Source organism: Salvelinus sp. IW2-2015, linkage group LG20 (genome assembly GCF_002910315.2).
Source record: "Salvelinus sp. IW2-2015 linkage group LG20, ASM291031v2, whole genome shotgun sequence".
Lineage (NCBI taxonomy): Eukaryota > Metazoa > Chordata > Actinopteri > Salmoniformes > Salmonidae > Salvelinus > Salvelinus sp. IW2-2015.
The window spans coordinates 15,572,916-15,590,800 of NC_036860.1; the positions used below are offsets into that span (position 1 = coordinate 15,572,916).

General features: G+C 41.1%; 1 protein-coding gene across 5 annotated transcripts in view; it reads right to left on the reverse strand.

Moving 5' to 3' along the window:
- Nucleotides 1-14,573, reverse strand: part of ap2a1 (adaptor related protein complex 2 subunit alpha 1) — a 63,262-nt gene extending 48,689 nt beyond the window's left edge. For all 5 annotated transcript variants that reach the window (XM_070433675.1, XM_070433676.1, XM_070433674.1 and 2 more), the window contains exon 1: nucleotides 13,711-14,573. In XM_070433675.1, the coding sequence (XP_070289776.1) occupies nucleotides 13,711-13,777 (67 nt within the window). In that variant the 5' untranslated portion in view covers nucleotides 13,778-14,573. The remainder of the gene's footprint in view (nucleotides 1-13,710) is intronic.
- Between the last annotated feature and the right edge of the window lie 3,312 nt (nucleotides 14,574-17,885).

Sequence of the window (17,885 nt, forward strand, 5' to 3'; positions counted from 1 at the left end):
GACCTGGCCGAGGTATCCTGGAAGGATATTGATCTCATCCCGTCAGTAGAGGATGCCTGGACATTTTTTTTAAATGCCTTCCTCACCATCTTGAATAAGCATGCCCCATTCAAGAAATTTAGAACCAGGAACAGATATAGCCCTTGGTTCTCTCCTGACCTGACTGCCCTTAACCAACAGAAAAACATCCTATGGCGTTCTGCATTAGCATCGAACAGCCCCCGTGATATGCAACTTTTCAGGGAAGCTAGAAACCAGTATACACAGGCAGTTAGAAAAGCCAAGGCTAGCTTTTTCAAGCAGAAATTTGCTTCCTGCAACACAAATTCAAAAAAGTTCTGGGACACTGTAAAGTCCATGGAGAATAAGAACACTCCTCCCAGCTTCCAACTGCTCTGAAGATAGGAAACACTGTCACCACCGACAAATCCACTATAATTGAGAATTTCAATAAGCATTTTTCTACGGCTGGCCATGCTTTCCACCTGGCTACCCCTACCCGGACACACACTGCCTCCCCTCTGCTACTCGCCCAAGCCTTCCCCATTTCTCTTTCTCCCAAATACAGTCAGCTGATGTTCTAAAAGAGCTGCAAAATCTGGACCCTTACAAATCAGCCGGGCTAGATAATCTGGACCCTTTCTTTCTAAAACTATCTGCTGAAATTGTTGCCCCCCTATTACTAGCCTTTTCAACTCTCTTTCGTGTCGTCTGAGATTCCCAAAGATTGGAAAGCAGCTGCGGTTATCCCCTCTTCAAAGGGGGGGACACTCTTGACCCTAACAGCTACAGACCTATATCTATCCTACCCTGCCTTTCTAAGGTCTTCGAAAGCCAAGTCAACAAACAGATTACCGACCATTTCGAATCCCACCATACCTTCTCCGCTATGCAATCTGGTTTCAGAGCTGTCATGGGTGCACCTCAGCCACGCTCAAGGTCATAAACGATATCTTAACCGCCATCGATAGAAACAATCTGTGCAGCCGTATTCATTGACCTGGCCAAGGCTTTTGACTCTGTCAATCACCACATCCTCATCGGCAGACTCGACAGCCTTGGTTTCTCTAATGATTGCCTCGCCTGGTTCACCAACTACTTCTCTGATCGAGTTCAGTGTGTCAAATCGGAGGGTCTGTTGTCCGGGCCCTGGCAGTCTCCGGGGGTGCCACAGGGTTCAATTCTTGGACCGACTCTCTTCTCTGCATACATCATGATGTCGCTCTTGCTGCTGGTGATTCTCTGATCCACCTCTACCAGACGACACTATTCTGTATACTTCTGGCCCTTCTTTTGACACTGTGTTCAACCTCCCAGGCGAGCTTCAATGCCATACAACTCTCCTTCCGTGGCCTCCAATTGCTCTTAAATACAAGTAAAACTAAATGCATGCTCTTCACCGATCGCTGCCTGCACCTGCCCGCCTGCCCAACATCACTACTCTGGACGGCTCTGACCTAGAATATGTGGACAACTACAAATACCTAGGTGTCTGGTTAGACTGTAAACTCTCCTTCCAGACTCACATCAAACATCTCCATCCAAAGTTAAATCTAGAATTGGCTTCCTATTCCGCAACAAAGCATCCTTCACTCATGCTGCCAAACATACCCTTGTAAAACTGACCATCCTACCAATCCTCGACTTCGGTGATGTCATTTACAAAATAGCCTCCAAAACCCTACTCAATAAATTGGATGCAGTCTATCACAGTGCCATCCGTTTTGTCACCAAAGCCCCATATACTACCCACCACTGCGACCTGTACACTCTCGTTGGCTGGCCCTCGCTTCATACTCGTCGCCAAACCCACTGGTTCCAGGTCATCTACAAGACCCTGCTAGGTAAAGTCCCCCCTTATCTCAGCTCGCTGGTCACCATAGCAACACCTACCTGTAGCAGCGCTCCAGCAGGTTTATCTCTCTGGTCACCCCCAAAACCAATTCTTCCTTTGGCCGCCTCTCCTTCCAGTTCTCTGCTGCCAATGACTGGAACGAACTACAAAAATCTCTGAAACTGGAAACACTTATCTCCCTCACTAGCTTTAAGCACCAGCTGTCAGAGCAGCTCATAGATTCTGCACCTGTACATAGCCCATCTATAATTTAGCCCAAACAACTACCTCTTTACCTACTGTATTTATTTATTTATTTTGCTCCTTTGCACCCCATTATTTCTGTCTCTACTTTGCGCTTTCTTCCACTGCAAACCAACATTCCAGTGTTTTTAGTTTTATTTTACTTGCTGTGTTGTATTTACTTGCCACCATGGCCTTTTTATATTTTTTTTTTTATTACAATATATTTGTTTGCCTTCACTCCCTTATCTCACCTCACTTGCTCACATTGTATATAGACTTATTTTTTTTCACTGTATCTTTGACTATATGTTTGTTTTACTCCATGTGTAACTATGTGTTGTTGTATGTGTCGAACTGCTTTGCTTTATCTTGGCCAGGTCGCAATTGTAAATGAGAACGTGTTCTCAATTTGCCTACCTGGTTAAATAAAGGGTTAAATAAATCCTTGATGAAAACCTGCTCCAGAGCGCTCAGGACCTCACACTGGGGGGCGAAGGTTCACCTTCCAACAAGACAATGACCTTAAGCACACAGCCAAGACAATGTAGGAGTGGCTTTGGGACAAGTCTTTGAATGTCCTTGAGTGGCCCAACCAGAGCCCGGACTTGAACCCGATRGAACATCTCTGGAGACCTGAAAATAGCTGTGCAGCGACACTCCCCATTCAACCTGACAGAGCTTGAGAGGAACTGCAGAGAAGAATGGGAGAAACTCCCCAAATACAGTGTGCTAAGCTTATAGCGTCATACCCAAGAAGACTCAAGGCTGTAACCGCTGCCAAAGGTGCTTCAACAAAGTACTGAGTAAAGTGTCTGAATACTTACACTACCGTTCAAAAGTTTGGGGTCACTTGAAAATGTCCTTGTTTTTTAAAGAAAAGCAATTTTTTTGCCCATTAAAATAACATCAAATTGATCAGAAATAGTGTAGACATTGATAATGTTGTAAATGACTAGCTGAAAATGGCAGATTTTTTATGGAATACCTTCTAGGCAGAGTTGCAAAGAAAAAGCCATATCTCCGACTGGCTAATAAAAATAAAAGATTAYTATGGGCAAAAGAACAAAGACACTGGACAGAGGAAGTGCCAGTTGAGGACTTGTGAGGCGTCTGTTGGTCACACTTAATATGCACTCAGCTCTCGCTCCTATACCGTCCCTTTTCTTGATCTCCTTCTAATTGTTATTATTAAAACGGTTTATTTTGATCATTATAATAATAAGTAATGTCCCTAGTAATTGTATTTAAGAGATGTAGTTGAGGTTTAGGGTTTAGTGAATAATTTGTCCCAGATACAACACCTTAAGTTTTGGAAATATTTAGGACTAACTTATTCCTTGCTACCCATTCCAAAACTAACTGCAGAACTTTGTTAAGTGTTGCAGTCATTTCTGTTGCTGTAGTAGCTGACGTGTAGTGTTAAGTCATCCGCATACATAGACACACCGGCCTTACTCAAAGCCAGTGGCATGTCATTAGTACAGTAGCCTTGCATAACCACCATCGAGCTGTAGGCCTAAGAGTGCGTCCTGTTTAGTATTAATACCATAACTTACTTAGCAATATATTTAAATATATAAGCTACTGTATCAATGAATCGTTCATTCATGGTCAGAACATTTTTTAATATTGTAATCTAACAGCAACTGTTTGGTACACACAATACTTTTAAACATTTCGACCTAATGACGAGGACGACTTTTTTTAGTTGGGGACATCCCTAATAGACATCTTGCCCTCAACACAGACACACTATTGAAGTCTGTCCACGTGGTGGCTAGTCAATCTCTCCATTTTAGATGTTGAAGAGTTATTGAGGGGTTATTGTATCATGTTTTTAAATGAGAAAGCAAACAAATCGGATTACCTTTGTAATGGAACGCTTTGTATGGAAAACCTAGTTATTTTATTGGTCACATACACATATTTAGCATATGTAACTCTTGGTAAAGCGAAATGCTTGTGTTCCTAGCTCCAACAGTGCAGTAGTATCTAACTATTCACAACAGATAAACACAAATCTAAAAAATGAAATAATTAAGAAATATATAAATATTAGGACGTGCAATGTCGGAGTGGCATTGACCAAAATACAGTAGAATAAAGTATATACATATATGAAATGAGTAAAACCGTATGTAAACATTATTAAAGTGGCCTGTGTTCATGGATTCCGATTGGTCAGACCAGCGTTGAATAGACCTTAGCACGGATACTACCTGTTTGAGTTTCTGTCTATAAGAAGGGACGAGCAGAATGGATTTGTGATCTGATTTTCCGAATGGAGGGCAGGGGAGGGCCTTTTAGCCATCTCGGAAGGAAGAGTAACAATGGTCCAGAGTTTTTGAATGGCGAGTACTACAGGAAATGTGTTGATAGAACTTTGGTAGCCTTTTCCTCAAATTTGCTTTGTTTAAAATCCCCAGCTACAATAAATACATCCTCAGGATATGAGGTTTCCAGTTTGCACAAAGTCCACTGTAGTTCCTTGAGGGCCGTCATGGTATTGGCTTGAGGGGGAATATACACGGCTGTGACTATTACCGAAGAGAATTCTCTTGGGAGGTAATAGGGTCGGTATTTGATTGTGAGGTAGGTCGGGTCGGGTGAACAAAAGGACTGGAGTTCCTGTACGTTATCACAATCACACCTTGAGTAGTTAATCATGAAACATACACAACCGCCCTTCTTCTTCCCGGAGAATTCTTTATTCCTGTCTGCTCGATGTACTGAGAACACAGCTGGCTGTATGCACGGGGACAGTATATCCGGAGAGAGCCATGATTCCGTGAAACAGAGTATGCTACAGTCCCTGGTGTCTCTCTGGCAGGAGATCGGAGCCCTGAGCTCATCTACTTTATGGTCCAGGGACTGAACATTAGCGAGTAATATACTCGGAAGCAGTGGATGGTGTGTATGCCTCCAGAGTCAGACTAGAAGTCCACTCCGAATACCTCTTCTCCGCCGGCGGCGTCTTGGAGCAGCCTGGGGGGTACGAACAAAGGATCCAATTTGGGAAAGTTGTATTGAGTTACCACCGCTCTGATATCAAAAAGTATTTTCTGACTGTATGTAATAACACAAAAAATGTCTGTCAGCTCCATCTTCTGATGTTGTCTTGCTCATAATAACCGCACATGGTTAACGCAACAGAGTAGCGTAAAAAACTCCAATTGAAATGCCTGGAAACAAACGAAAGCGGCMACATCGCTCATAAAAACTCATCAGAAATGAAAATCACAAAACAATTATACTGGAGCAGTAGAACTTCTAAATCAACTACGATAACTTCAAGGACTTTACAAAGACCAAATATGATATGGAAAAGTTAGATTTTCAAGATAGGCTATTCCATGATGACAATTGCACATCGCAAATATTCAACCAAGACTTTGAACTTTTAAAATACCTGGTTTGCGTACCCATTCTTGCCTTAGCATTTACTGCTAGATATCACTTGGAACATCTTTCATTCCGGTGTTGGTCTTCGGTGAGCTGCTCCTTGCAACAACCAGCTGTTTGAGAGCTGTGTGCTCTCTTTGTCCAACAGATTAGCTCAAACAAGGCTGTGTGTGCAGCGCGTGTGTACACAATCAACATAACGAACTACCGGCTTCGGGAATTCATTATTCATTTTTCTTGCTCATTGTAGAAGTGCTCAGAAAGTAACCTTTTGGACCTGAATGCTAAAACATTAAAGAGATAAACGTTACTCAAATTTGACCCATTTTGCATACCCCACCATACCATACCATAGATGTCTTCATCACTACAAAATATAAAAGGTTGAGACTGATCTAATTTAAAAGCTTACAAACAGGGTTGCGAAACTATTTTATAATTTCTGTATWAAATTTAAAAAATCGAAGTGAATGTCGTTTTTAACCTTTAACTTCTTATGGCTGGGGGCAGTATTGAGTAGCTTGGATGAATAAGGTGCCCAGAGTAAACAGCCTGCTACTCAGTCCCAGTTGCTAATATATGCATATTATTCGTATATTTGGATAGAAAAAACACTGAAGTTTCTAAAACTGTTTGAATGATGTCTGTGAGTATAACAGAACTCATATGGCAGGCAAAAACCTGAGAAAAAATCCAACCAGGAAGTGGGAAATCTGAGGTTGGTCATTTTTCAACTCATTCCCTATTGAAGATACAGTGGGATATGGGTCATGTTGCACTTCCTAAGGCTTCCACTAGATGTCAACAGTCTATAGAACATTGTCTGATGCTTCTACTGTGAAGTGGGGCCGAATGAGAGGGGAATGAGTCAGAATGCTTTGAGCTCGTGACGTTCATGTGAGAGCGAGCTCTGTTCCATTTGCTTTTCTGAAGACAAAGGAATTCTCCGATTGGAACATTATTGAAGATTTATGTTAAAAACAGCCTAAAGATGGATTCTATACATCATTTGACATGTTTCTACGGACTGTAACTGAACCTTTTGACATTGTCTACTCCTAGTGAACGCGCTTCGTGACTTTGGATTTGTTTACAAAACGCGCTAACAAAAGTAGCTATTTGGACATAAATGATGGACATTATCGAACAAAACAAACATTTATTGTGGAACTGGGATTCCTGGGAGTGCATTCTGATGAAGATCATCAAAGGTAAGTGAATGTTTATAATGTTATTTCTGACTTCTGTTGACTGCACAATATGGCGGATAACTTTTTGTCTTGATTGGGCTCTGAGGGCCGTACTCAGATTATTGCATGGTTTGCTTTTTCCGTAAAGCTTTTTTTAAATTTTATTTTAAATCTGATACAGCGGTTGCATTAAGGAGAAGTGGATCTAAAATTTCATGTATAACACTTGTATCTTTGATCAACGTTTATTATGAGTATTTCTGGAAATTGATGCAGCTCTCTGCAAAATCACCGGATGTTTTAGAACTACTGAACATAACGCGCCAATGTATACTGAGATGTTTTTATATAAATATGAACTTTACCGAACAAAACATACATGTAGTGTGTAACATGAAGTCCTATGAGTGTCATCTGATGAAGATCATCAAAGGTTAGTGATTAATTTTCTCTATTTCTGCWTTTTGTGACTCCTGTCTTTGGCTGGGGAAAAGGCTGTGTTTTTCTGTGACTTGGCGGTGACCTAACATAATCGTTTGTGGTGCTTTCGCTGTAAAGCCTTTTTGAAATCGGACACTGTGGTGGGATTAACAAAAKGATTACCTTTAAAATGGTATAAAATACTTGTATATTTGAGGAATTTTAATTATGAGATTTCTGTTGTTTGAATTTGGCGCCCTGCACTTTCACTGGCTGTTGTCATATCGATCCCGTTAACGGGATCTCAGCCATAAGAAGTTTTAACGTCAATTATCGAAAAAAACATTTAAAAAACACATTTGCATATGTTGTAGCTTATACCCTATTTTACATCATCTAATAGGGCTGCACGATTTGGACAAAATATCTAAAATATCAATTGCGATTACAAAATGTGACCATCAGACATGGTTAAAACAATTGAAATTATAAGTCAGTGCCATCACTTCTAAAATGTAATCCTATGAATGAATACATACTGTGCTTACTGAATACAAAACTAAATTAAATAAAGCTTTTCCAACACTTTAATAAGCTACATATGATATGATTACTACACCTACATATTAACAAACATACTTTTTTAACATGGTCATCAAAATATTGAGTGCTATAAGCACAGGACTTACTAATAAATTGCATGAGTTCCTATTTTACCATTATGAGTTCTTAAATAACCTAAGTTAATTATTTAGTCAGGCAGCCATTGGCTGCAGGTGGAATAGGAAGCTTATGATTGTGTCATTATAAGTAGGCTCAATCATTATTATAATTGAAATTATAAGTCAACGTGCCTTAAAATCATGTAATACCGATTGCAATGTGCAACCTGTGTCCAAAACATTGGAGTCTGGTCCAGTCATTCAACGCAATATTTCACCTTCTCCCTTAGTTATTTTTATTCAGTGTTGGGATTTCGACTTGGAAGAAATATGTGCGAGATGGAATCTTCCATCGCATGGCCAACTTGCTCATCATTTTCTTGAAGCAGTCTTTGCTGTGTGTGTAAATATGAACCATGTCTTTGGCTATGTGATAGCCTCTGATTTCTTAATTTTTTTTACCCCCTTTTCTCCCCAATTTCGTGGTATCCAATTGGTAGTTACAGTATTGTCTCATCGCTGCAACTCCCGTACGGACTCGAGAGGCGAAGATCGAGAGTCGTGCATRCTCCGAAACACGACCCAACCAAGCCGCACTGCTTCTTGACACAATGCCCACTTAACCTGGAAGCCAGACGCACCAATGTGTCGGAGGAAACACTGTGCACCTGGCGACCATGTCAGCCCGGACCACCACAGGAGTCGCTAGTGCGCGATGGGACAAGGACATCCCTGCCGGCCAAACCCTCCCCTAACCCGGGCGACGCTGGGCCAATTGTGCGCCGCCCCATGGGTCTCCCTTGTCACGGCCGGCTGCGACACTGTCTGGACTCCAACAGCTTCTGTGATTTCTACGTGAGCAGGATGTTTTTCGTAGGGAGTTATACTTGCAAACGTATGGGCAATCAATGCCTGTTTAAGAGGGCAACTCCACCACTAATTTTCATTATCTCAGGACAATACCAGTGTCAACATATGCACAKAAAAAAAATTGTAGAAAAAAGCAAAGTTAAAAAAGTTCTACCCAGTTACATCATCAAAAGTTTAAACATTTTAAAAACAGTGATTTTCAAACACTATGAAATTCGTGGTGACTTTGGGAGCAAGAAAATACCCCCCTTCGGCGAGAAACTCATTGCAAGTTTTGAAAATCCTACCCTGTGATGTCACAGAAGCATTTTTTTAGGACCTCTCTGCTTATATTTTTAGCCACAGATCATATAAAAGGTTTTCACATACAGTATGCAGACACTTGTTTGGTGCTGGAGGTGATGAATATTAGGTTGAAATGTGGTGGAATTGCCCTTTAACCTAGGTGGCTGGTTGTGGCTCTAGGGCTTTGCTGCTGTCAGGCGCTTTTTCTTACCATGCAATCATCGTAAAGTAGGGGATGGTTATTCTTCAAATGATTTAATAAAATGTGTCGTGTTGGCTCTTGTTATCGCCACAACTCTGAAGCACTTTTTGCACAACACTTGCATTTGGTTAACATCGGTCTGCCTGTAGCCAAAATACTGCCATACCACTGAAGATGAGCCCTTTTTTGGCACCAAATCAACATTCTTGTTAGCACTAGAAGCACTCATGTTTCTGACACACCCTATCATGTAAAGCCACATAGTTTCTAAACCTCATACAGTACGGTCTTTGGTAAAGCGCTTTCTCTCCTCACCAGCATGCGCTTTAAGCGGGGATGCTTGTGATTGGCCAGCATGTGCATGCAGTGTCCACTTGTGATTGGTCAGCGTCCTCTGTGCATGCAGAGTCTAGCGGATCTCATTGGAGGTACCGCAGTCTAGTCTTTGTTGTATTAACAGAGTGTCAAAGAAGAGAGAAAATTGCAGATTCTTGCGATATGGTTATTGCACGTCAATATCGCAATTTCAATCTGAATTCGATTAATCATGCAGCCCTATAATCTAAGGTTGTGTTGTGCCCATAAATGTACTAACATTTGAATAAAAATGTACATTTCAACTGGTACCACAAAGATGGTTGGAGGTCCGCACATCAGAGAATGTTGACATGAATGGGAATATCTGTCGTTTTAAATTATACAGTCAAGCCTCCATAGGAATCCTATTGAAATCATAGAAATATATATTTAATTGAATAGATATGACCATTAAGTTAACATTCGAAGGTGGGTGGACCGGCAGTTTGTGGTTATAATAAAAAGTTAAAATGTCAGTTCAATTTAAATGTCAATGGTGTACCAGCTGAATTGCAGTGGTCTGAAAGGATAGGTCCATTCTATGAATTACATTTCTATGACCAAAATGACACCCACCCTGTATTCAAGAGCATGTTGCGTCTCAACCGACGGCAGGCACAACACAAAAACCTGAGTTTACGCGTTTTTAGATAATTATTAAATTAATAATTGTTTATTTTAATGATATCAAACTCAAAAGTTTATATTTTCCAGGGATGAAGACATGGATGTCTCATGGTATGGTGGGGTATGCAAAATGGGTAAACTTCAAGCACCTTTAACTGCTGAATGTTTTGGCATTCAGGTCCAAAAAGTCACTGACCACTTCTTCCATGGGCAAACATGTACGGAAAGTTTTGTTTAAATCAAAAGGGGTGCTGTCAAAAAGTGATTGAATTCAATTGGATTTATGGTTTATTGGATTCATCTTAATATGCTCCTGAACTATGGCAAAATTTTGGCTAACAGATCCAAGTCACAMAATCTGCAGTTTAAATAGTAGGCCTATATAATCCAAGGTTAATCTAAAGGTTTAGCCTACATTATTTGACTAAAACTGAAGAAAAAAAAGCCTATTCTCTGGATTGGTCTAATCTGAGTCTGTTAAACCAGCCCTCAACAGAATAGCTTTACACTTACTTATTTCAGATAATCTGTTCAGTTTGCACAAAATGTCTGGAAACAATAATAATATGCTGCATAGAACATAAGCAAGTGGACACAAATATGCAGATCCCATGCATGACCAATAAGGTTATGAGGAAACCACACCTTTCATAATTTGAGACATAAATTTAAGGAACGCTAATAACAAGAGAAAAGTTGTGTGACGTTGTGTGTCAAGAGGCGACTGTTTTCAAGAGTGAGGGAAGGGGTAAAATGCTCTTGGAGCCTCTTCACACTTCCTACAATGTTCGTAAAAATAACATCGGCTACACATATTACTCAAATGTAAACTTGCATACTTGCTACGTCTTAACCTCTCCCTCCAGAGGTAGCGCACGGCACTCGCCCGATAGTTGCCCCCTTGAAGCAGGGCAGTGTAAACATTGTTTCCTTGAGCCAACACTCCTACAGTCTAAATGGTAATAGCAGAGCAATATTTTTGAAACTGTTGAAATGTAAAGACATTTTCCTAATATGAGACTTGTTCTACTGAGTTTTACCTGAAATTTCAGTAACAGCCCATTACATTTTTTAAATTGTCGCAGCAGCCACCAGCTGCACTGAGCCACATAAAACTATCAAAGCCCATCCCCACCACCAATGTACGTAGATCATACAAACAGGATGTTTTTTCATTTGTAACATTGTGTGATGATTTTAGAGGTGGCACCATAGGTCCCAGGGTGGTTGGGGGGGAATTGTTTTCCTTGGGCCCAGTTTTTACTGATCTGGTGAATGAATTAAATTTTATTTTGTGTCAATTTCGCAATTGTAAATGAGAACGTGTTCTCAATTTGCCTACCTGGTTAAATAAAGGTTAAATTAAAAAAAATTAAAAAAAAATTGCCAATTGGCAACCCATCCCTTATGGGATTAATTGACACAAACAAACATTACAATAATTCAGTGACAATTCTTCTTCCGGTGTTCTCTGCAGTGTGCATCGCATAAAGAGTGAAAAAATGTAAGGTATAAATCAATACATTATAGTAAATAAGGCTATCCAAACAATAGTTATATCCCTAGAGCAGTAAAAGAATATACATACATAAATAAATACAGAAAAATTAAACAGAAGGCATTTGAACCCAGTAGGCTAAGATAACCAACTCTGGACAGTACTTGTAGCATATGTCATAGTAATAAATCAGCTGTAAAAAGTGGTTTTATATGAGCTATGATGGGACCAGATTTTTTCTAATTAGGTCATATGGTAAAACAAAAACGTGGACAAACTCCTGGCCCTAGGGAGGATGAAAACYTTAAAATCCTTTACATAGACAACAACTGCGATTGGACAATAAAACTATCATGGCTGAGCTAGCTTTATACAGGGTTGCATCGTGTAGGCCTTTGCAGCTGTAATTAAAAAGATACTCATACACCATGTCATTACTATTGTGTTGATTGTGTTGACGAGAGAAAAGCCATACTGTACAAGTCAGGGGGACTGATGGGAAAAGGACAATAGGTGTGACAGAGGAGGGACGGGGAGGGTGTGAATAAGGGTGAAAGTCAAGATATTAGTGTGTGACTGTGTGTCCATTTCAAATAGAGGCAGTCCTTGCCATTGCAGTTTAGACACTAGACAAAGGTAAGGTGTGTGCTGTTTTGAGTTGTCCAACTTTTCGATCTAGACTACTATGATGTCATATTGTGATCTCAGACAGCAGTCTATTCCAAATCAATCTCTTGTTAACCCCACATAAACACTAGCAGTCTTGCAACCTTTTCAAGTCCTGTTTTTGGTTTTCTGTTGTTTATCATGTCTGAAAGAGGAGGGGCAAGGTACCCTAAATGCTCCATTACAAAAAAAAAGATTGCAGTCAGAGCACAGTATAACAGAAGTACACCGCAGTATAACACATCCAAAATAACATTTTTAATTACTGCAATAATTTCGAAGTGTAACTGCAGTTAGACTGCAGTATAACTGCATCCAAAATACCACAGTTGACTGCTGTCACTGCACTTTTTTTGTAAGGGCCAGCTTTACATGAAACAGTTGGAGGCTGTAAGCGAGACACTGTCTAGTATTCTAAACGCTTGCATTTTCCCTTACAAAAAAAATATTGCCGGTTTGAAACTGCAGTAAAAGTTCACTAACTGCAGTCGACTGTGGTATTTTTATTGCAGAATAACTGCAGTAAAAAAAGGTATATTGGACCCAGTGTTTGCAGGATAATGCAGTTATACTGCACTCTTACTACAGTTATACTGCAATCTTTTTTCATAAGGGTTAATGTGCACAAGGTGTGTGTGTGTGCTGTTTGTGTGTGTATTTTGAGTGAGTGAGAAAGAGTATTCTGCCCTATCATGACAGTGGCTATGAAAAATGGCAGTGTCACGCACAATAAATGTATAATGTATGGATCATGTGTGTATGTGTGCGCTATGACAGACAATGCACTCAGCATAGGCCAGGCCTATAATTAGAAAAACTGCATTAGCAACATGTGTATATTATTCCAACTATTAACAATACATTAATGGAATTAAACTAGGTAGGCGCAAACACATGATCGACTACTATGCTGCGAGTGGCAACCAATTATAATCGACCCAGTCGTTCAACTGGTTGGTTAGCTACTGTAACGTTATATCTGAACAGCGATACAACATAACTGTCCATCCAGTCCTGCTTCATTTCGCCCTATGCGACTGCCTGATAAGTGTATTATCACAAAAAAAAAGAACAAAATTGACCCTGGTGGCCCGTCGCGATATCAACAGTCAGTTACCCTGCTTCTGTTCTGGTGCAGGTGACGTGAACAGCAGTGGCAACATCTAATGAGTAGCGGCCTAGTAGTATGCTACGAGTCGGACACACAACACATCATCACGGTCGACCGTGTATCATCACAAGTACACTAGTAGGCAACGCAAATGGAAAAGGGATGCGGTGCAGCAGCAACTGTGACCGCGAATGACCTCTCCATAGCTTTAACCTCCTATCTCCTTACCATCTAGGTTAGCTAGATGTTTCACTATACACCAATACATTTCAGGGCACAAATGTTTATAATAACATGGCACGTTGAAAAGCTAATTAATGATGGAAAAAAATACACTTACAATTCCGTATGTCCGAAATGAACACCGCTAATCCGCGCATCCCATCTCCCTTCGACACAGCCGGCATTTTTACTCGTTTCTCTGTCCTCACTCCGGCCTTTCTCGTAGAAAATGAATTGTCGACGGTCAGCTATCAAACGTCAGCTGGCGTTAAGGTGTTACAGTACAGTGTATGTTACCTTGTTTCCTAACTAGTTAGCCAGCTAACCAACTTTTAACAGTTTCTTTCCCTTGGCGTTTTACCAAAGATAGCACGTTTATAATAGCTTGCTAGCACATTTGCTAGCTATGTAGATTAGCTAGTTTGGATGGCAATGCCGTGGATCAACTCAGCAAGTTAGCAGTATTGGTTACTCCAAGTGTATCCGTGTTAACTAGCCGACGTTTCCGCTGGCTAGCAAATTCATTCAAACCTTCCCTTCGTTCACGACCAGATGACCGTTAAAGTACACTCAGTTGTAACTAACTATATTTACCCGCTAAATATATTAAAAAGTTATATARACAGGTATCAGAGAAAAAGCAGAATGCCAAAAAATAGCGACTCGGTCTGATCTTTGGCTGTCAGTGAGTCACGCACGGCAAGCTAGCTAAACAGCTAACGTTAGCTGGCTAGCTAGCTATATCAAATGTTGGAAAACATCACCAGTTGACCGTGATCAGTCAGCACACAATCTTATTTCCACGATGTATCTATTCCAATAATGACGTGTGTCTGATGGCTAAACGAAGACAATTCGATGTCGTCAATAATTTATGTCAATTCGCTACTCGGTAGCCTTGAACAAGGCTCGTGACAGCACAAGCAGCGCGACCACTAGACGTGTTCGTTTTGCGCAGACTCTGGCACTTCTTTTTCCCTAGTCTCGTGCTCACCAGTGTGTTGTGAACAACATTCGCGTGAGCAACAATAATGGAATCGGCGGTTCGCCTTCAAAATAAAAGTCCCCCCATTGAAACTGATGAAAACAAATAAAAATTGTGAAATCATGCCTCAGTTATGGACTAGATAATGCTAAACAAGGTTGGAATGTTGTTATATAAATTCAACAAAAGACAATTATTAGTTAATTTGACCCCAAAAAGTTGACACAAATATTAGCATCTTAGCTCTTATTGCGGGACTCTGAAACCACTGAAATGAGCAATATTAAGCTCACCAGTCAGCCTGTATATTGACAATTCATATTTCACTGTGCAGCCTAACCTATGGATTGTACACCCATGAAATGGGGTATCACCATAGTGCCCTCTAAGCTCACCACAAAGCTCACAGCCCTGGGGCTGAACTCCTCACAATGCAACTGGGTCCTGGACTTCCTGACGGGCTGTCCCCTGATTGTGGTCTTCAGAAGGAACCAGGCTGCTCCATCCTCATCAATGAAGCCACCTGGAGATGGTCAAAAATGTCAAGTTCCTTGACGTACAAATCTCAGAGGAACTGAAACGGTCAAACCAGACTGACATCGTGGTTAAGAAGGCGCAACAGCGACTCTTCAACCTCAGGAAGCTGAAGAAATTTGGCCTGTCCCGAGGGCCCTCGCAGTTTTTTACAGGAGCTCCATCGAGAGCATATTGTCGGGCTGCTTCACAGCCTGGTAGGGCAACTCTACCGCTGTTGACCGCAAGGCTGTACAGAGTGTGGTACGCTCAGCCAAACGCACCATTGGGTGCACATTGCCTGAACCTCCAAGACCCCAACAACACCAGGTGTCGCAGGAAGGCAAAGAAGATCATCAAGGACCTCAAAACCCGAGCCACAGCCTATTCCATTACTCAGACGTGGGCAATATAGTAGCATCATGGCAAAAACTGTGAGACTGGCCAATAGCTTCTACCCCCAGACCACCAGGCTGCTGAATAGTCACCACTAGGCAGCTACATAATCTCCCTGTCCCCCTCCTGCCCCCCAGACTTCCTACCTCTGCAACCCTGTGCATCTGACTAATAAACTAATGTAATCTAATCTATCAGCCTATTCAGTGACACTCACAAATATTAGCATCTTAGCTCTTATTGCAGGACTTTGAATGTGGGAAATCGACCTCCCAGTCTGTCTATTGTGTGTATTGGACATTCATATTGCACTGTACAGCTGAAACCAGTGGTCATCAATTACCTTATCGATCTTCAAGGCATTCCTAGTCGATAATCAAACATTTCTGTAGAAAAGCCAATGATAAAGGCTTGCGCTCCTTCTTTTTATTATTTGTGTTGCACTGTTGGCGGTCGGTGCACTTGATTCAGAAGCCCTGGCACCGGGTAGGCAAAGTGTTACCATTATTTAACCATTTAATTTGTCTGAAAAGACTAACTCTGCCTGCCTGGAGGACCGGGAGATCTGTGTGTAAATCGAGTGTGCCTACTGCGCAGGCCAATCGGATAGCTCAAATCACACTGTCTACAGCTTTTAAAACAATGACCCGTGGAGAGACTGTCAAAGAATACAGTAAGAGCTGCTGTTTTTATGAGTGAGTTCATGTTTGTTTCTATTCAGCACTGTTTTTATTCAACACTATTACAAAACCTAAAACGCTCATGTCCTTACTTCCACTTGCGCTGCAGCTGCATTGAATGAGTAGCCAAGTGTATCAATAGCCATGCATTTTTATTATCATTAGCAGCTCGTCATGTCCATTTTAATATTGAAGAATATTCACATTCTTTGGTTGTAGGAACAACATCAATTTGTGCATGAGGCAGATGCAGAGCCAGAACGACTCGAGTTTCGCCATCAGGTGAAAAACGGTCTTCCCTCTCTCGCAATCCATATGTTAGGCTGTATAGTGTAATATGATTGTCCAATACACACAATAGACTGACTGGAAAGGTGATTTCCAAAAGACAAAGTCCTGTAATAAGAGCTAAGCCACTAATATTTTTGTAAATTCTACATAGTTGTGTTCTGTGCATGTCACTGAGTAGGCTGATACCCCATCTCATGGGTGCAAAATATAGGTTCATCTGTACATCGCAATATGAATGTTCAATAGACATAGGTTGACTGGTGAGCTTAATGTTGCTCATTTTAGTGGTTTCGGAGTCCTGCAATAAGAGCTAAAACGCTGATATTTGTGTACTCTTAACAGTTGTGTTCTGTAAGTGTCACTGAGTAGGCTGATATCCCATTTAATGGGTACACAATCCATAGGTTAGGCTGTACAGTTCAATGTGAATGGCCAATACACACAATAGACCGACTGGAAAGGGGATTTCCCACAATCAAAATCCTGCAATAAGAGCTAAGATGCTAATATTTGTGTAAACTCTACATAGTTGTGTTCTGTGGGTGTCACTGAGTAGGTTGATACACCATTTCATTGGTGCACAATCCATAGGTTAGGCTGAACAGTATATATAAGTATGTCCCCAATGCAATTCTGAATTGCAATTATTTATATATATATATATAACAGAGGCCTCCCGAGGGGCGCAGTGGTCMAAGTCACTAGCTGTGCCACTAGAGAACCTGGTTCGAGTCCAGGCTCTGTCGCAGCTGCTTCCGGGTTAGGGGAGGGTTTGGCCGGCAGGGATGTTCCTGTCACATCGTGCACTAGCAACTCCTGTGACGGGTCAGGCGCAATGCACGCTGACACGGTCACCAGGTGTAAGATGTTTCCTCTGACACATTGGTGCTTCCGGGTTAAGCGGGTGTTGTGTCAAGAAGCACTGTGACTTGGCTGGGTTGTGTTTCGGAGGACGCACGGCCCTCGACCTTCGCCTCTCCTGAGTCCGTATGGAAGTTGCAGCGATGGGACAGGACTGTAACTATCAATTGAGGAGAAAAAGGGGTAAAAAATAAATACAATTAAATATATATATATATATACATAACAACATTCCAAACTTTTTTTGTTGAATTATCTAGTCCAATTGTGCCATGACTATACTATTTTTATCAGTTTGAATCAGTTTCAATGGGGGACTTTTATTTTGATGGTGAACCGCCGATTTCACTTTTGATTCTCACACTAATGTTGTTCACGACTAACACAATAACTGATTGGTGGAATGTTGACGATTTGCTCATCTCAAAGTTGGACCCTTTTTTACATGGCATATTATTTTAATGACAAAGATTTGAGAGAAATAATACAATTGTTTTATAAATGGAGTCTGGCTTTTTAACTGAAGTAAGTTGGTTTCTTGCCCCCCCATATAAATGTGRCCATCCT